The sequence below is a fragment of the Lithobates pipiens genome, unplaced genomic scaffold (assembly GCF_037356315.1).
Source record: "Lithobates pipiens isolate NorthernLeopardFrog02 unplaced genomic scaffold, aLitPip1_a1.2 Scaffold_19, whole genome shotgun sequence".
In the NCBI taxonomy this organism is placed as follows: Eukaryota; Metazoa; Chordata; class Amphibia; order Anura; family Ranidae; genus Lithobates; species Lithobates pipiens.
The window spans coordinates 202,050,690-202,071,917 of NW_027507764.1; the positions used below are offsets into that span (position 1 = coordinate 202,050,690).

The 21,228-nt window shown below is 43.5% G+C and overlaps 1 protein-coding gene across 1 annotated transcript in view; it reads left to right on the forward strand.

Annotated features, from left to right (window-relative positions):
• Positions 1-21,228, forward strand: part of NPSR1 (neuropeptide S receptor 1) — a 658,045-nt gene that overhangs the window by 117,617 nt on the left and 519,200 nt on the right. The window contains exon 2 of the mRNA XM_077493935.1: positions 9,087-9,228. Within this exon, the coding sequence (XP_077350061.1) occupies positions 9,087-9,228 (142 nt within the window). The remainder of the gene's footprint in view (positions 1-9,086; positions 9,229-21,228) is intronic.

The window sequence follows — 21,228 nt, forward strand, 5'->3', positions numbered from 1 at the left end:
ACCGTCACAGGCATCCCACCATCTACATCTCCAATACGAAGGCTCCAATCGGGGAACGAAGGTGTCGTAGATAGCTGACACCACGCTGTCTCTATCTCCAGTACGAAGCCTCCAATCAGGAAACGAGGGTATCGTGGATCATATATAAAAGATCAAAGACACTCGCATAGCGTAAAACCACTTGGTTTAATAAAGTAGAATTTAAAAAAATGTACACTCACATACGTAAAGAAAAAACGATCACATAAAAAACGAGCCGGCCGGACTCGTGTGCCGCCCGCACTTCCTGGTTGGGCGTAGAACGCGGAGACGTCAGAACGCCTATCTCCCTACGCGCGTTTCGTCACGAACGGACGTGTTCACGGGATGCGGGACGGCGTTCTGACGCACCGCCTATATACAAAATCCTAAACAAACAGCCTCGGTCTGAGCTCCATGTTGTCCTCTCAATCCACCATGTTAGGTGAGGGAAAGAGGACTGGAATGCCCATATTATCACCCAGTCCACCATTTTACATAAGGAAAAAAGGGTAAAAATTTGCCCTACCATTACGCAGAGGCAAACTCATAATCATAACCCTCCAGATTCTTTTAAGAACCATAAATTAAAAATACAAAATTATCATAAAAGTGCATTAAGGGAAAAAAGGAATTAAAAAAATTCCTTTCAAATATCAATTGAAAAGTATATTTATCAGAAGGTATCCAATGAGATAAAAAAATGTTAGGCACAAACAAAACAGTCCAAACGAATAAACAAAACAGCTTTTGTAGTAAAGATATGTACTGTCCTGTATGTCCAGATACTAATACGTTCTTCATTAAAAAAAAATTTTTTTATATACCAGTGGAAATTGGAAACTTTTTTTAGTAGTAAGACCACAAATACAGAAAAAAATGATAAAGGCAAAAAACCTCATCAAGGACTCATGGAACTCACACCAAGTTTACAGTTAAAAAAGCAACAACAACCACAGGAAGCCTAAGCTATATAAACTATTCCAACCAATCATATATTATTCAAGAGTTGTCAATAAACGCATTTACGTCTACTTCAATATTAAGACCATGAGGGACGTAACTTTTTAATCTGTGTATCCACATCATTTCAAGCTTGGAAATGCTTCTTACCAAATGGGTTCCCCTCCAATGGGGATTGAACTTGTCAATTCTCATAAAGATTGTGTTGGTAGGGTCTCTATTGTGTGCCAGCAGGTAGTGTTTGGAGACCGAATGCTGGGTATATCCTCTACGGATATTCCCAATATGTTCGTTCAAACGTACATGTAAAGCACGTTTGGTCCGCCCTACATACTGGAGGCCACAAGGGCACTCCAGCATGTAGACCACTGCCTCTGAGCAGCAAGTGATAAAAGGTTCTATGGTGTAAGACCTAGATGTGACCGTAGATCTAAAGGTAGTACTTCTCCTAGACCGACAGCCATTTAAGCTACATACCGTGCATTTCCTGCATTGATAGTACCCAGTAAGGTTCGAGAAAAAATGCGGACGATTAGTGGGTGGGTCCAAAACATTAGGGGCCACCCTGTCCCTCAAAGATGTTACGCCTCTATATACTACTTGGGGTCTGTCAGGCAAAATAGTTCCCAATACCGAGTCGTTCCTAAGTACATGCCAATGTTTTTTAAGTATATGTTTGATCCTAGTGTGTTGGCAAGAATAATTGGTGATGAAGGGGTAACGAAAATTGTTTTGACGACCTCCTTCTCGTTCCTTTAGTAAATCGGATCTTTCAACTTGACTAATCTCATCTATCAGACGTGTCAAGGGTTCAGATGGATAGCCTTTATCAATGAACCTCTGAGTGAGAACACGGGCCTGTTGTATAAAAACATCCTGTTCTGTGCAGTTACGTCTCAATCTTAAGAGCTGGCTTCTAGGTACTGATTTGAGCCAAGATGGATGATGGCAACTAGTAGTAGGTATAAAGGAGTTCCTATCGGTGGTTTTAAAGAAAGTTGATGTAATAAAACGTTCTCCTTTAATAGTGATAGTAAGGTCTAAAAAATTAATTTTGGTAAGACTGGCTTCATAAGTGAGGTGTATACCCCTGGTGTTGGCGTTAAGCTCACTCATAAACAGGGAGAGATCCGATTCACTCCCATCCCATAGGAGGAGGATGTCGTCTATGTACCTGGCCCAAAAGGTCAGCTGCGGCCTGACACGAGCATAGACGACATCCTCCTCCCATTTCGCCATAAACAAATTCGCCAAACTAGGGGCATATTTTGCCCCCATTGCGACCCCTTTAATCTGGCGAAAAAAATCCCCTCCAAACCAAAAAAAGTTATGCGTAGCCGCATAGTCTAAAAGTTTCATAATAAAAATTATTTGTTCTGAGGGGAGATCAGAAAACCTCTCTAGGGAATCCGAGACGGCCTCTAGGCCCATACTTTTGGGGTATGCTTGTATAAAGTGACGCAACATCTGCAGTCACCAGCAGAGTCCCTTGTTTGGGATGATATCCCCCGAGAAGGTTAATTATATGCCTCGTGTCTTTAATAAATGATGGCATTCGACGCACTAGAGGTTGTAGAAAGAAATCTATATACCTGCCCACCCGGGAAGTGATAGAATCGATCCCACTAATGATGGGTCGTCCCGGGGGGCAGGTTAGACTCTTATGGACCTTAGGTAAGTAGTAAATTATAGGGATTCTAGGAGTTTTTGGGACAAGAAAGGCCTTTTCTTTCTTATTTAAGATTCCCTGATCGAATCCCTCTGCAACAAGGGACTCCAAAGTTCTTTTGTATTGTGCATTTGGATTAGAGGGTAGGGAGATGTAAGTAGCCCTATCTCCCAAAATCCGATTCATCTCGCCTATATAGTCATCCTTATTAAGGATGACTATGCCCCCCCTTTGTCCGCTGGGCGGATGACCACATTTTTATTGTTGCAGAGGGATTCAATGCCAGCATCAATCACCTCTTTATTTCTAACTTTTTTTATACGCAAGTCTTCAAGGTCTTTGAGGGCCAGATCACGAAAGACTTTTAAAGAGGGACACAGATGCCCAGGTGGGTTGAAAAGTGATGGGTTAGAAAGCCCCGAGTGACAATAGTCACCAGAGGCATTTCTAAGAAAATTGGTAGGGTTTGAAGCTACATATCTTTGGATATTAAGTTTTCTCACATACCTATGAATATCCATGTATGTTTGGAACTTATTCATGTCACTGTAGGGACCCATATTGTTGGGCCTCAGGTTAGTCATACCCTCCATAGGTGGAAACCCCGAATCCTGTAAAGGCAAAAAGCTGTTTTGTGTAGGAATATTAAATTGAGATTGGTAGTCCACATCATAATGTACCACTTGGCTGTTATTATAAGCTGTTGGTGGGTTAGGTTTTGGATATTGAGAAGGGAGGGGTAATTGATTATAAGTAGGAGATGGAAAATAACCCTGTTTAGAAGCAAAGCTTCCCATCCATCCAGGGGGAGGTACAAACGGTCTCTCCTGTCCCCAGTTTGGAGGGGGGGCAGCCTGACCATAATAAGGAGAGGGGGCTTGGGCATATGTGTGGGGGAGAGGGGGGGCATTCTGACGTTGCCCACCTCGTCCCCTTCCTCTATTGTCAATGCACATGGTTGATGTTTCTTCTCAAAGAACTGAAGAAGCACAGCTCCCACCCCCATCGAAGAAGCGTCTACTTCAATAAAAAATGGGTCCCCAGGATTTGGATGAAACCTCTCTCCAGATTCTCGGCGACATACTCAGACATGGCCTGGGTCTGTGGAATGGACAGAGGGTAGGTACGACACCTGGGCAGGGTTGCTCCAGGGACAAGGTCAATAGCACAGTCAAAAGATCTGTGGGGAGGAAGCACCTCAGCAGACTTCTTACAGAACACATCCCGGAAATCGCTGTATGCCGCGAAAAGATCAGACGATACGGATGTGGTAGCAATGGGAAGTTTCCCCTTGGGGGTCACCTTGAAAAGACAGGATGAGAAACACGAAGGACCCCAAGCCAGGATCTGCTCAGAGACCCAGTCCACATGTGGAGATTGGAGCTGTAGCCAAGGAAGGCCTAATACAATGGGGGTAGAGGCCTTGGGTAGGATGAGGAAGGAGATCCACTCCTGGTGGAGTATCCCTACCGACATCCTAATAGGTAGTGTCTGGAAACGAATAGGGCCCCCTGGGAGCACAGTGCCATCAATTGCCGAGACTACCAGTGGTGTAGCGAGGGGAGAAAGTTTAAGCTTCATAGAAGAAGCAGTTCTCCAGTCCATAAAATTGCCGGCAGCCCTAGAGTCCAGATATGCTAGGACCGATTGGGGAGAAGTGCCTACATTGAGGAACACCGGAAGAAGAAGATGAGAAGGTGATGTTTCTGGGTCCAATACTCCACCTTCCAAATGTATTAGACCCAAGCATTTCCCGGACGAAACAAGCAGGAGTCACGAAAATGACCCTTGCCCCCACAATAAAGACACAAGCCCAGAGTGCTGCATCTAGCACGTTTTTCGGGGGTTAGTCTGGTCCGGTCCAGCTGCATGGGTTCCTCAGCAGGCAGAGGATGTTCTACAGGGTGATGGGGAAAGAGTTCAGGCTAACTAGGACCTAGGGGGTGCTGGCGTCTTTTTTCTAAGGAACTCTCCTGGAAACGAATGTCAATCTGATTGCATAAGGAAATTACATCGTCCAGACCGGCGGGGATAGCTCTTCCTGCTAATTTGTCCTTCACTCGGTCAGAGAGGCCATGTAAAAAGGTTGCGACCAGGGCCTCATTGTTCCAGCTCAATTCAGCTGTGAGGATACGGAACTGAATTGCATATTGTCCCACTGAACAAGATTCTTGTCTAAGGCGTAAAAGGGCACTAGCTGCAGAAGAAACCCGAGCTGGCTCCTCAAAAGGTATTATGAAAGAGCTTCAAGAAGTCAGACAGGCTGGAAACCTCCAGATCATTTTTCTCCCGCAGGGGAGCAACCCAGGCTAAAGCTTCACCGGAGAGGAGGGAAATTATATAGGTTACCTTTGCCCGATCAGACAGAAATTTTTGAGGCTGGAGCTCAAAATGAATGGTGCATTGGCTGAGGAAGCCCCTGTAGGCCTTGGAGTCCCCAGAGAAACGGGATGGAGCTGGCAGTAATAATGAATGCGTGGATGTGACTGGTGCGATAGGTGCAGCTGCTGACTGTACTTGAGGCTGCAGGTTTGGGGTTCCCAAGGAAGCCTGTAGCTGCTGAAAGCGGGAAGCCAGATCTTGAAGGAATCGCATCACCTGAGTCTGATTAGATTCCTGGGTCTTGAGTCTCCGAACTATGCCCTGCAAAGGATCCACTGCAGGAAGCGGCACATCAGCCAGGTCCATGTTTGATCAAACTGTCAGGTCAGTTGAACTTTCCTCAACTTTATCTGGCACTACCGGGTCCATAGGGTTGCAAGTTCGGTGATGCTGGCTCCGAGATGGCGTGGTGGACTGGGAGCTCCAGATTTGATTAACAATTACTACGCTACACACCTCAAACCAATTATTACCTGGTCATCCAGGAAAGCCCCTACTGTGTGGGCAGAAATTGAGATGAGCATCACTAAACCAGCACACATCTGTGCCATGATTTGGACAGATCTTATAACCTCTATGTGTCCACTTAGAAGCATATGTCTAGCTCCGTTGCTGTTTTCCTTGGACATCTGGAGGAAGTGCTCGAGATTATTCTCTCTTGTCTCTCTGTGCCATCCATTGATAAACATACTGTTCAACCCAGATATCCCCGACAGCCTGGCGTATGATAGAATGCTCCCGTGGTCCCAGGTGGGTATATTTCAACTCTGCAACATAGTATGCCCCCTTACCAGAACATTTCTATCATTCGCAGAGTTGCAAAAACAGCACCAGATCCCCAAACAGCTTTTCCACTCCTATTTGCAAATCAGACATTATTTTGCCTCCAAATCCCCCACCCAAATCTTGACAAACCAACCCCATTTGAACTTCTATGCACTCAAGGTCCATATCAGGCTCATTTAATCTCTGACATTTATAGACTACTCCACGACTCTACGCTCATTACTGACTCTTCCTATTCTTACATGCGGAGATGGACCAAGGTGCTAAAACATCCCGTACCACTCCCGCAGTGGCAGAAAATATGGGAAGTCATTTCCAAGTCATCACGCTGTGTGAAACAGAAAGAGATGGCCTATAATATACTACTTTGGTATAAAACGCCTGAAATGATGCACAAATATGACCCCAAAACCCCTAAGGTGTGCTGGAGATGCTAGGGAGACACAGGATCTCACTTTCACATTTTCTGGGATTGCCCCCTGATCTGCCCATTTTGGCTAACAGTTCAGACCTTCATCCAGGATCTGTTTGAAATTTCCCTTCCATTCCTGTACGATAGCTCTCCCATACTCCACCCGCTCTCTCCCAAGTTTTACAGAACCTGGAACACATTTGCTGTATGGAGTGGCTCACGGCACTAGTTCATGACACTCTATCACAGTTCTCTAGGACTTGAGACCTATGGGATCACTCTGAACTTAATCCTGGTTCGTACTCTGCACCCTCTAAAGACATGTTACATGCTTAAATTGGCATACTTATTAGTTAAATATCCTCCTGCAGGAGAGAAATATCCTTATTCCCTACCTTCTTTGACATACATAGCTATAGCGATCTGTGATATGTGCTGTAAACATCTATTATTTTGATGGTATAATGACTGTACTGGAACTTCTTTTGTCCCTCTCTTCCTCTTTTTTCTTTCCCCCTCCCGTCCCCTTTCCTTAAATCCCCCCCCCCCTTTATGATTTGTATTATATGCAATTCTTACTGTTTAACTGCGCACTTTTATAAGTGTATTGTTCTGTTTTCTTTATATTTTCAATAAAAATACAATTTAAAAAAAAAAGTAAGTGCAGTCGCTGTAGATCGCTGTAGATCCGAGGGAAAGCTCTAAAATAAGGGGAAGCTCTGCTGATTTTATCATCCAATCATGTGCAAGCAAAAGTGCTGTTTTTTTTTTATATTTCTTGCATGCCCCCCTCAGATCTATTGCGACTGCACTTACAAGTGCACTAAGCAGTAGATACAAATCAAACAAAAAATATATATTGTAGTTCATGTGTATCATTTTATATGTATGTGTTTATGTGTGTGTCTGTGTGTATTTCTATAATATTAAAAAAGAAATGACATATTTAGAGGTTAAAACCAGAAAAAAAAAAAAATTATAATATATATATATATATATATATATATATATATATATATATATATATATATATATATATATATATATATATATATATATATATATATATAGTGCCTTGCGAAAGTATTTGGCCCCCTTGAATTTTTCAACCTTTTGCCACATTTCAGGCTTCAAACATAAAGATATAACATTTTTATTTTTTGTGAAGAATCACTAACAAGTGGGACACAATTGTGAAGTGGAACGAAATCTATTGGATTTTTGAAACTTTTTTAACTAATAAAAAAATGAAAAGTGGGGCATGCAAAATTATTCGGCCCCCTTGCGTTAATACTTTGTAGAGCCACCTTTTGCTGCGATTACAGCTGCAAGTCGCTTGGGGTATGTCTCTATCAGTTTTGCACGTGGAGAGACTGAAATTCTTGCCCATTCTTCCTTGCAAAACAGCTCGAGCTCAGTGAGGTTGGATGGAGAGCGTTTGTGAACAGCAGTTTTCAGCTCTTTCCACAGATTCTCAATTAAATTCAGGTCTGGACTTTGACTTGGCCATTCTAACACCTGGATACGTTTATTTGTGAACCATTCCTTTGTAGATTTTGCTGCATGCTTGGGATCATTGTCTTGTTGGAAGATAAATCTCCGTCCCAGTTTCAGGTCTTTTGCAGACTCCAACAGGTTTTCCTCCAGAATGGTCCTGTATTTGCCTGCATCCATCTTCCCCTCAATTTTAACCATCTTCCTTGTCCCTGCTGAAGAAAAGCAGGCCCAAACCATGATGCTGCCACCACCATGTTTGACAGTGGGGATGGTGTGTTGAGGGTGATGAGCTGTGTTGCTTTTACGCCAAACATATCGTTTTGCATTGTGGGCAAAAAGTTCGTTTTTGGTTTCATCTGACCAGAGCACCTTCTTCCACATATTTGGTGTGTCTCCCAGGTGGCTTGTGGCAAACTTTAGACGAGACTTTTTATGGATATCTTTGAGAAATGGCTTTCTTCTTGCCACTCTTCCATAAAGGCCAGATTTGTGCAGTGTACGACTGATTGTTGTCCTATGGACAGACTCTCCCACCTCAGCTGTAGTTCTCTGCAGTTCATCCAGAGTGATCATGGGCCTCTTGGCTGCATCTCTGATCAGTCTTCTCCTTGTCTGAGCTGAAAGTTTAGAGGGACGGCCAGGTCTTGGTAGATTTGCAGTGGTCTGATACTCCTTCCATTTCAAAATGATCGCTTGCACAGTGCTCCTTGGGATGTTTAAAGCTTGGGAAATCTTTTTGTATCCAAATCCGGCTTTAAACTTCTCCACAACAGTATTACGGACCTGCCTGGTGTGTTCCTTGGTCTTCATGATGCTCTCTGCGCTTTCAACAGAACCCTGAGACTATCACAGAGCAGGTGCATTTATACAGAGACTTGATTACACACAATTGGATTCTATTTGTCACCATCAGTCATTTAGGACAACATTGGATCATTCAGAGATCCTCGCTGAACTTCTGGAGTGAGTTTGCTGCACTGAAAGTAAAGGGGACGAATAATTTTGCACGCACCACTTTTCAGTTTTTTATTTGCTAAAAAAGTTTAAATTATCCAATAGATTTCGTTCCACTTCACAATTGTGTCCCACTTTTTGGTGATTCTTCACAAAAAATTACAATTTTATATCTTTATGTTTGAAGCCTGAAATGTGGCAAAAGGTTGAAAAATTCAAGGGGGCCGAATACTTTCGCAAGGCACTATTATATATATATATATATATATATATATATTTTTTTTTTTTTTTTTGTGAAATGCTTTATATGTAAATATTTTTGTAATGTTCTTGCTCAATAAACTCCTACTCTAGCTGGTAATATTATATCAAGTAATAAATTTTTCAAATTTTTGTTTTATTTAGATGGAACAGTTAATCACACTTTGGATTTTATTTGTCATCATCATAATTGGAAATTCAGTAGTCTTGTACTTAACAACGAAGGAGAGGGTTCGGAAGAGGAAATCTCGAATGACATTTTTTGTTATACAGCTTGCCATTACAGGTAGAAATTTACATAACTTTTAGAAAACAGTACATTTCTATTGTTTCTTAGGTGTCTCACTTAAAGCGGTAGTAAACCCGCTATTTTTTTTTTTTTAACACCTGCAAAGCAAAAGGCATAATGAGCTAGTATGCACCGCATACTAGCTCATTATGAAATACTTACCTTAGAACGAGGCCCCGACATCTGGCACGATCCACGCCGAGGGAGCTGACATGCTCCCTCGGCGTTTCTTCCGGGTATCACGGCTCCGGCGCTGTGAGTGGCCGGAGCCGCGATAGCGTCACTCCCGCGCATGCGCGCGGGAGATTTCTTTCCGGCCGCCGGCCACTGCCGGATTTTCAGGCCGAGAATCCCCTCGTGCGCATGCGCCGCTGCAGTCAGTGGCGCATACCGAGGGGAATATCTCCTAAACCGTACAGGTTTAGGAGATATTTTTCTTACCCTACAGGTAAGCCTTATTATAGGCTTTCCTGTAGGTAAAAGTTACAAAAAAGAGTATACAACCACTTTAATATGTATTCTAATTTTACTGTGTGAAAATGATTAGGCCAACACAGTGTACAATTCTAATAAAAAATATATATACAATGCTAATAAAAAGTCTCACAGTAGGGAATAAAGTGCTCGTGCTATAATATAAAATTGGTGCTTCGGTGTTCAGTGTTCAGACAATGTGCCCAAAATGGATGTGCACTCACCCTGGATGTGGACCACCTATCGCTAGTGTGGTCACTTGTGCTTTGTGGGGAAAAGTCCCTGTCACGTACCTGGTGGTTGAGCCCAGTATGCAGGGAGCGGCCTCTCGTATACCTCTTACTTGAGAATCCCTGATAGAGCAGAAAGTGGCTCAGGAGTGCAAAGGGGCACAAGTGCCTGCAGCTGGTGGCAGGCTGGAGCAGTGGTCAGGCAGGAGGCAGGACACAGATAGTAGGGAGGTGTTCTGTAGTTCAGATCTCAAGCAGGTGCAGGCAGGCTGTGTCAAACACTGGCAAGCAGATCAGGTACAGGAACAGATGCCAAAGAGGAGTCAAAGTACTAGCCGGGTCGGTAGCAGGCGAGAAGCAAACAGGCCAAAGGAGCAGCAGAAGAGTAGTCAGGACAAACCGGCATCGGAGATGGGCAGCAGGGAGGGATGGTCAAGAACAAGCTGGATCAAACAGGAATCAGATGTTCAGAATAACAAGTAGCAAGGGTCTCAGGAAACGCTGTAGACCAGACAGCAAGGCAACAAGGCGTCAGGCTCCTTTAAATAGCGCATCTTGGCACCAAGGCCATTCAGGCAGCTGCCACGCATGTGCCTCCAGTTAAAGTGATTGTAAACAATCACCCTGTAAAACAACCTATTATAGTTTAAAACAGAGACAAAAGGCAAATCATTTTTGTATAGCTAAAAAAAAAAAACATTATAAATACCTTGTTTCCCTTCTTCAGAGTACATGCACCAATGACATAATCGGCACAGTATACTGTAAATATATTGGCACACGTTTAGGAGATATTTACAATACCTATAGGGGAGCCTTATTCTAGGCTTACCTATAGGCAGGGCTTTTTTTCCTCAAAGAAAAGGTGGTGGAACTCCCCTCTCCTCCCCTACCCACCCCTAGGACCGCCCCTAGAACCACCCCTTTAGAGAACAGGGATGCAAGTAAAATGTGGGGGGCTATAAAAGTAATTGTATGGAATTAAATAAAAAGCAATGCAGTAAAATGTGCAAAACAATTGGAATACTTACCAAAAGTAAGCTCAGAGACATTTCCAGATGTGCAGCACAGAGACATTCCCAAATGTGCAGCAGAGACATTCCCAAATGTGTAGCAAAAAATTCCCAGTGCATTAGAGACTGCCCAGTCCAGCAAAGAGACCGCCTAGTCCAGCGAAGAGACTATCCAGCCCAGCAAAGAGACCACCCAGCTTAGTCCAGCAAAGAGGACTACCTAGTAAAGAGACCAGTCCAGAAAAGAGACTACCTGGCAAAAACCCTCCAGCCCAGCAAAGAGACCATCCAGCTTAGTCCAAAGAGACCACCCAGCTTAGTCTGGAAAAGAGACTGCCCAGCTTAGGCCTGCAACTCACATGGACCAAAGCACGAACCCCCATATATTGAGCAAAGAGACATTCCCAAATGTGCAGCAGAGAGACATTCCCAGCAAAGAGACCACCCAGCTTAGTTCAGAAAAGAGACCGCCAGAAAAAAGGCAACCCAGCAAAGAGAACGCCCAGCCCAGCAAAGAGACAGTCAGCAAAAAGACCGCCCAACGTAGTCCAGCAAAGAGACCGCCAAGATTAGTCCAGCAAAAAGACTGCCCAGCAAAAGATCTGCCCAGCAAAGAGACCGCCCAGCAAAAGGTCTTCCCAGCAAAGAGACCGCCCAGCAAAGAGACCAATCAGCCCAGAAAAGAGACCGCTCAGAATAGTCCAGCAAAGAGGCCGCTCAGATTAGTCCAGCAAAAAGACTGCCCAGTAAAGAGACTGCCCAGCAAAGAGACCGTCCAGATTAGTCCAGCAAAAAGACTGCCCAGTAAAGAGACTGCTCAGCAAAGAGATTTCCCAGATTAGTCCAAAAAAAGACCACCCAGCAAAGAGACCACCCAATTTAGTCCAGCAAAAAGACTGCCCAGCAAAGAGACTGCCCAGATTAGTCCAGCAAAAAGACTGCCCAGCAAAGAGACTGCCCAGCAAAGAGACTGCCCAGCAAAGAGACTGCCCAGCAAAGAGGTCACCCAGGAAAGATACTGCCCAATAAAGAGACTGTCCAGGAAAGAGACTGCCCAGCAAACAGTGCCCAGGGAAAAAGACTGCCCAGCAAACAGTGCTCAGGGAAAAAGAGTGCCCAGCAAAGAGTGTCCAGGGAAAGAGAGTGCCCAGCCCAGTCAGGAGACCACACAGCACAACCCCACTGAGCATGTTTTTTTTACACCACACCTGGGGCTAGTGAGGAGGTGAAGGAAGACTTACTTCCACTATCCACATCCGACACATGGTGCCAAACCAATCTCCCGCACAGCACTGAGGGGCGGGGCAGACCTACGGAGTACAAATCACTCCGCATTCCGCTCTCACCCACTCCGTTCCATCCCTTGGGGCAGTGTGCATCAGGAAGAGGAGCCGGCATGGGACTACACAACTGTAAGCAGGTTTATCTGTGTTCCTTTAGTGCAGTGTTTCTCAAATCCAGTCCTCAGGCCCCCCCAACAGGTCATGTTTTCAGGTTTTCCATTATTTTTCACAGGTGATTTGATCAGTTTTACTGCCTTAGCAATTACCACACCCGTTTCATCTGAGGGAAATCCTGAAAACATGACCTGTTGGGGGGGCATGAGAACTGGATTTGAGAAACACTGCTTTAGTGAGAGTCAGGGCACAGGCTATACAGATTCGAATTTTATAGACAGAATTCCTGAAATAGGTGGCGGAACACAGTTGCGGTGCGTTACACCAGAAAAAGCGCTGCCTATAGGTACAAAGTGTAATGGGAGATTTACAACCTCTTTAAGTTTTCACTGTGTGGTGACATATTGATATTTGTATTTTATTTCCTGTTTTGTTGACTTCTCTATACGTGACACCATTTGTTTTCATTGGAAGCAAATAATTTGTGTGTAGCTATTTTTAAAACAATATTAATTTATCAGGGGTATTATATGAAAAACAAGAGATTAAAAAGTAGGGGTATTACTCACAGCTATTATTCAGCTTTTATTTTCTAGCCAACTCTGAAATAATTACAGGGAGATGTTTCAGAGATTATTATTACCTGAACTTTTATTTTTATTTTTTTTACAATAGATTTTTATAAATTTTTAAAGATAAAGAAGGTACAAAATGGTATACAAATATCATGCAGATTATACAGTATAGTATAAGAAAACATAAGCAGCAAATAGATATCAAAGAACGTTTGCATAAGCAATGGGATTAGGAGGGAAAAGCGAGAGAAAAAGTGTCACCTTAGTCATTGTAAGTTTGGAGGGGGAGGGGAATGGGTTGCATAAACACACAAGTTTGAAAGGTAGACCCACTGATGCTTGTGTTCAGATGGTTCTAACAGTTTGAAAGGTGCATGGTTTGCGGCAAGAATAAATTGTCCAGGTAAGGCAGCCATTTATGAGACTTGTAAGTAGGCAATAATAGGAGTCAAAGGTTCTGAATGGAGGAACTTCTGCGATCCTTGATCACAGAGGTCCCAATTTGTCATAATTGTTGGGATTCATAAATGAGCTTTGGCAAATGAGAATTCCATTAGGAAGTGATTGTTAAGGTGTCCTTATAAGTTCATTAAAAGAAGAAGGGGATTTCTGGTTAAATTTACACGCTAAAGCCAGCCTGGCTGCTATGAGAATATATGAAATAAAAATTCTGAGGTGGGAATGTGGGTCTGTGATTCCCACACCACATAATTTGTGGATGGAGTGGCTCTGCGAAGATGTTACAAAGTCTGAGATTGTTAGCCAGTATAAGGAGATATGTGAACAGTCCCACCAGATATGGTATAGTGTTCCAAGTTGTCTGCATATTCACCAGCAGTTTGGCAAATGATCTGGGAAGATAGAGGTGAGTCTGGTCGGGGTGTAATACCATTTATGGAAGATTTTATGTATGGATTCCCAATGTAAAATACATTATGAAATCTTTAAAGGTAGTTGCAGGGAGATATGCCACTGGCATAGAGGGATGGAGAATCAAAGTAGTTGTTCCCAATATAACATGGATGGGTATTTATTTGCTTTTATATGACTGATTCGTAATTATGTGATAAAGGTATGAGATTCCTTTCCTGGCTGAAATTGAAGAGTCATAAAATGATAGAATGTCTGATAGAAGATTATTATCTTTGTGTTGAAGAGCTTGAAGGATTAATCTGATACTCAAGTACTTATAGAAATCAATCAATGTTAAATTTTTGTTGCAGTTCCTGGAAGGATAGGAGAAGAGAGCTGTTATAAAGAAATGTGATTTTCTGGATACCACCCTGAGTCCAAGTAGTGAAATTTTAAGGGCCGGAGATAGCAATTCCATCACTTCAATGGGGAGTGATCGTAGGATATGAATGGGAAGGCTTGTGGTCAGCTGCATTATAGAGGACCAGGGGCATATAGAGCCTACAATAGAGCTTAAGCCATAATAAGGTGGCTTGTATTTGAGTATCATTGCTGAGAGCACATTCTTAGGTTGAGAGTGAAGAGCAAGCCTCTCATTCAGTATCCATGCAGGCGGGTCACGAGAGAACCACCAGTGCTTGATAGGGTGACTGTTTTATAATAGGCTGCAATGTTATGAGCCCCAAGGCCCACCAGGGTAGAGGGAGTACAGAGAAAGGATGATTTCATGCGTGAATGTTTTTTGTTCCAGATGAAGGAGTTTAAGGTAAACTGTAATTTTCACAGATGTTGTTGTAATAGCGGAAGGGATAAAGTTCTGAAAAAATATAGTATGTGGGGTAGTAGGAATATCTTTACAAGGGCTATCTGTCTGGCCCATGAAACGTTGCCGTTCTTCGGATCTTGAGAAATATTTATTAACTTTTGACTAGACGATTAAAGTTAGTGACTAAGATATTACTGGAAGGCGCAGTTAGCTTGCACCAAGGTACGACAGAGTGTTATTTGGTCCCCAGGAGAATGGAGTATGACTGGAGAATTAGGTTTTAAGAGAAATGTCTACGTTAATGTTGATCATATTAGATTTGGAATAACTCATTTTATATGGGGAAACAGAGCCAAAAGTCTCCAGGGTGTGTTGTATAGCAGGGAGCGACACCAGGGGCTTAGACAGGGATAAGAGGACATCATTTGTATAGCGTGCTATGTTAAATTCCGCTGAGCCAACCCTAATACCTGAGATATTAGGGTTGGACCTAATTGATGCTGCCAAGGGTTCCATGATTAAAGCAAATATGATTGGAGAGAGTGGGCAACCTTGGCGAGTGCCATTGATGATGTTAAAGGCATTGGACAAAAGCCCTGTGGTCCAGGCTCTGGCACTAGTTGGTGAATATAGGTCCAAAATCGCTGAGAGGATAGTATCTTATAAATTGTATGGGCATCTCTCTTAAATATGTCCAATGAACCCTATCAAAGGCTTTCTCTGCATCTAGTGATAAGAGCAGAGAAGGCCTTAGAGTACACTCTGCCCATTAAATCAAGTCTATAAAATCGGTGAGTTCCACCAGGGGCTTGTTGCCCTCTAAAAAACCCTACATGATCTTTATGAACAAGTTTCAGGATATATTGGGAAGTCCTAGACGCTAGTATTTTTGCATAGATTTTAGTATCTGAGTTCAGAAGTGAAATGGGTCTGTAATTGGTAGGATTCTCTTTGGATTTTTTAGGTTTGGGGGTTGTCACAATAAGTGCCTCTAAGGACTGTTTGGGGTGTTACCATTGATGAAAAAGCTGATGAAGGTTTTTTTGAAGATGGAGTGACATCTTCAGGCGATTCAGTTCGCATTGTGCGCTATATAAGTATTTCATTCATTCATTCATTCAATATATTTAAAGACTTTATAATATTCATTGCTGAGCCCACCTGGCCCTGGAGCTTTGTGAAGGGGTAGTATGGAGATTGATTTGGCGATTTCAGCAATTGTAAAGGGATTAGAGAGATTGTTCAGTTAGTCAGGTTGGAGGGAGGGCAAGTTAATAGAGGATACACATTTCTGAATGGTTTTAGGAGTGGGGTGAGGATCCAGTGGAGAGAGAACTATATAGCTTGTAATAAAATTCACTGAAGCTGCTGGCAATGTCTTGGGGTTAGATAATTTTATGCCCTGGAAATCTAATAAAAATTGGATTTTGGATTGTGCCATTTCTCATTTGTATTGCCTAGCCAGGATAGCACCTAGTTTGTTGCCCTGGGCATACCACGTGGTGCATATGTTTTAACATAAAAGTCATAATTAGCGTGTACCAGTACATGCAATTGTGGTCTCAATTTATGTAGATCTGCCTCATCTTGGGGATTAAAGTGGTGTTGCCACCCAAAAAAAAAAAAAGTTTCTTAAAATTCTTTAAAAATAAATAAATAATAATAATAATAATAATAATAATAATAATAATAATAATAATAATTGGAAAAAAAAATAAAAAATGTTTTACTGCCGGGCTGGTGACATCACTTCCCTTTGCGCCGCACATTCACCTGGGACCTGTCACATGTCCCAGGTGACTGTACGGCGTATCACGGCGCCCTGCGCCGCTCGCGCATGCGCAGTGGGTGCCCGGCTGTGAAGCCACAGCCGGGTGCCCACAGTACGCATGACGGCGCCGCGAGTGGAGCGGGGAAGAAGGGGGGGCTTCATTCCCCCACATCGCTGGACTCTGGGACAGGTAAGTGTCCGATTATTAAAAGTCAGCAGCTGCAGTATTTGTAGCTGCTGACTTTAATTTTTTTTTTTTTTTAAGGGGGTACCCCACTTTAAGAGTAGACTTATGAGAGCATTCAACTGTTCTAATATCTTGTAGTAATTTAGAAATGTGTTGTTTTGTTCTCCTGTGCACGTATTTAGATCAAAAGGCCCCTGATATACTGTAAGCATTGTGCGTGTTCCAAAGCAGAACAGTATCAGAATTAGCTTCAGAGAAATGGTGGATCTTAAACTTAATCTTCTGGTGGATTGGTTGGGAGAGGAGGGTGGGATTTAGTCTCCAAATCATTTGTGGTCTTTTAGATATTGAAGCACCTATCTCCAGTGTGACTGGAGCATGATCAGACCATGTTCTTAGACTAGTGGGAAAAAGGAAAATGAAACTGTGCTAAGATATGTAGATACACCCAATGGGGTGCACCTAATATTAAAGAGTTTCTATGCAAAACTAATGGAAGCAGCAATTCTCCTGCATAACACTAATACAGTAAATAAAAATAGAATTGCGTAAACCTGTAAACCTAAATGTGTAAATCATGGCACTACCCAGAATCAGCGTGAATTACAGACACGTGTAACAGTGCATGGTGTTATGTTATAAAACCATGAATCACAAAAACAAAACATAAGTGAAAAAGCATGAATGGGGGGGCGGAGCCGGCGCGCAAGGAGCATGGACGTGTGAGGTCTGAGCTCCTCGCCACACGGGACATCCAGCGCCGTTCACAGCGACTACAGACACGGACGCGCGGCAGATCCTCACTGGGGAAGATCCAGGGAAGTGTCCGGTCATGTCGCGGAAGAGAAGGGAGCGCTCCCAGCCCGGGAAAATGACGGACTTTTTCGGCCGGCCAGGCCATACAGGCGGGCAAGATGGCGCTGAGCGCGCACGTGTATCACAGGCCGCAGAGGAGGCCCGCAAGGAGGACGCTGAAGACGGATGGGAAACTGTGAGTAGGAACAAGCACAAACATAAAGCACCACAGGCTGTGTCCCCGTCTTCCTCCAGCACTAGCAGCCCTGCTAAATCTAAACCTAAGCTTACACAAGGCACTGCTGACAGGGAAGATAGAGTTACAGCTCCTATTATAGATGACACGCTTGAATTTCAGGATGCAATTGCTGCCTTCCCTACAAATAACCAGCCAGTCATGGACTCCATCTTGAAGGATATGTTAGTGTCTTTGAGGGGGGCAATCCACACTGACATGTTACAGCTGGTGTCACAATGTAAATCTGAAGTTAGAGCGGTCAGTGACAGGGTCTCCCATATTGAACACAAGATGGGAGAATTTACAGACACGTTTAACAATATGGTGGATGCTCACAACGAACATGATGAGGACATATCCTGGCTTAAAACTAAAGTGGCGGACTTGGAAGACCGCTCGAGAAGAAATAATGTCAAAATCAGAGGTATTCCGGAGACGGTTAAACCCCAAGAATTAATGGCACACCTCACTTCTATTATGCGTGAAATCTTACCAGATGTGTCGCTAGAAGAACTGACCATTGACCGCATCCATAGGCTGCCCAAGCCACAACACATTCAGGCGAAACTTCCCAGAGACACTATAGCAAGGATACATTATTACAGGGTAAAGGAGAAGCTAATGTATGCTATAAGGCAAGCAGATCATCCCCCAGATTGCATTCAGGGACTTACGTTCTTTGCAGATTTGTCTGCTCATACCATGCAACGGAGACGTAACCTCTTGTCTATTACTAAAGCGCTCAGGAATCACAAGATACCATACAAATGGAATCACCCGGCTACCCTAATTATTACCAAAGGGGACAGAGATTATCGCATCAACACGCTAGAAGATGGCTTGCACCTGTTGAGGAAGTGGGACATCATTGAAAAGGAGCAGCAGTCCCCTAGGAACCTTCCGGTCCATCAAGCAGCAAAGGACACCCCTGAGACCTGAAGCGACTTTTCCCGCACTCCGTGTCTGGTTTGTACTCACTGCACTTTAGTCTGGATGACCCCATCGGCATTGAGACTTGTTTTCCCCCATCTTTATTAGCCACTGTTGGCTTGGTTCTTAGGAATCAGTTACTACATTTTTTTTTACTCACCACTTTTTCTATATTTTTTTGAAACAAAGGTTCCACACACCACTGTTCTGCTAAACGTCTTTTTTTTTTTTTTTTTTTCCTTTTCATTGTGCATTCATTTTCTCTTGCAACAAGACTTCCTATACAAGCTCACTATCGTGCATTTTAGTTCAATCTCTGGGTGTATATAGAGGAGTGTATAGAGGTTTTTTTTTTGTTTTTTTTTTTTATCTCTGGAGGTACTGTTTTCCATTGTTGGAAACGTTGCAAATTCCTCAGTATGGCATTCAAATTGTCCTCTTTAAATGTTAATGGCCTGAATAGCCCGCAAAAACGCCATATGTTATGGAAGGAGGCACAGCGGCTTCATTGCGATATCTTATGCTTGCAGGAGACCCACTTCAAAGAAGGCAATTTTCCCAAATTGACCAACAAACACTTCCCCACGATTTTTCTAAGCAATGCCCCGACAAAAAAAAGGGGAGTAGCAATTCTCGTTAAACACTCAGTTGCCTATAAGTATATTTCCCATCATCAAGACAGTGAGGGGAGATATCTGATACTCAACTGCGAAATTAACAATGTAGCTTACACTATAATCAACGCTTATGCCCCTAATGCCCGACAGGTACATTTTCTTAACAAGTTATGGAAGAGGATACAAACGGTGGCTAAAGGGCATGTTATTCTGTGTGGAGACTTGAATGCAGTTCCAGATAAAATACTAGATGTATCTAATCCCTCCCCGAGGCTCTCCTGCAGGCCTGAGATCGCAAAATTCATAAGTTCGGCTGACTTATATGATGTTTGGAGATGTCAACACTCCACTGAACGGGACTTTTCTTTTTTCTCTCAGGTTCATTTGTCTTATTCTAGGATTGATATGTTTTTGATTGATAAATTTCTATTACAACGGGTATCTGGATCAGAGATCGGTACCATTTCATGGACGGATCATGCTCCGGTGTCTATGACGGTTGGGGGTGGCGCCTTCACCACCAGAGCAAACCGGTGGAGGTGTGACCCGCAGTTGTTCGGGACCCCGGAGGTGCTGCAGGAGGTTGAAACTGCACTGAAAGAATTCTTTCTGTTTAATGATGTTGAGGGTATAGACCCGTTTACCTTATGGAATTCTCACAAAGCCTGTATAAGGGGTCTGCTGATTAAGATTAGTGCAGGAGTGAATAAGAGGCGGAGGCAGCGTATGGATAGCCTTTTGGCAGAAATACGTGATTTAGAAATCGTGAATAAAGCTGCCCCCTCCTGTTCCACCAGCAACAAACTTACTAAAGCTCGCAACGACCTCCGCACCTTATTGGTAACCCAACATGCCAAGTCTATGCATAGACTCAGAGCCAATTGCTACACTCATGGTAATAAGGCTGGGAAATTATTGGCCATGCAGCTTAAAGAGAAGGTACTTAAACAAAAAATACCCTATATAGTCCATCCTGATACAGGATCGAGGCTTACCAATCCTAAAGAAATTGCAGATGCTTTTGGCTGGTATTATAGTAGCCTATATAATTTAAGAGAGGATACCTCCACTATACAACCCTCACCTGACGCCATAGAGAGTTTCCTTCAGACGCTTAATCTCCCGAAATTACAACCATTGCACTTAGAGCAACTAAATGCTCCATTTTCGATAGCCGAAATACAAAAAACTATAAACGCCCTCCCTAAAAATAAATCTCCCGGCCCAGATGGTTACTCCTCGGAATATTATAGAACATTTTCTGATATTTTATCCACTTACATGCAGAGGGTGTTCCATGCAGCTGCCTCCTCAGCCTCTTTTCCATCAGAGATGCTTTCGGCCACTATAGTCACGTTACCCAAGCCAGGAAAGGATCCAGACAAAGTTCAAAACTTCAGGCCCATATCTTTATTAAATGTGGACCTGAAGATATATGCTAAGATTTTGGCTAATAGGTTGTCTGGAGTTCTGCCTCAGTTAGTACAGCCTGACCAGGTTGGCTTTGTGGCTGGGAGGCAGGCTCCGGACGCCACTAGGAGGGTGCTGAACTTGATTCATTCGGCGTCCGGCGGGGGGGGGGCAGCGGTCCTCCTCTCGCTGGACGCCGAAAAGGCTTTCGACAGGGTCCACTGGGGGTATCTTTCTGCGGTACTTTCGAGGTTTGGCTTTACGGGGCCGGTCCTCTCTGCCATTTCTGCACTGTACACCACACCGTCAGCACATGTGTTCACGGAAGGCCTTTTTTCTGAACAGTTTTCTATCACCAATGGCACAAGACAGGGGTGCCCTTTGTCGCCCCTGATCTTTGCCTTGGTGATGGAGCCTCTGGCGGAGAGGATCAGGACCCATCCAGGCATAAGAGGTATTAGCTCTGGTCTGACGAGGCACCCCATTACCCTATACGCGGACGATGTGATTTTGTCTCTTGCCGACCCGGAGGAATCCCTGAAAGCAGTATATGATGTTTTAGAGACCTTTAATGAGATTTCTTACTACAAAATTAATGCCACCAAGTCTAGCATATTGGGCATTAATATCCCTTTGGATATGCAGAACCGGATTAAGCTCTCTCTACCTTACACATGGGCAT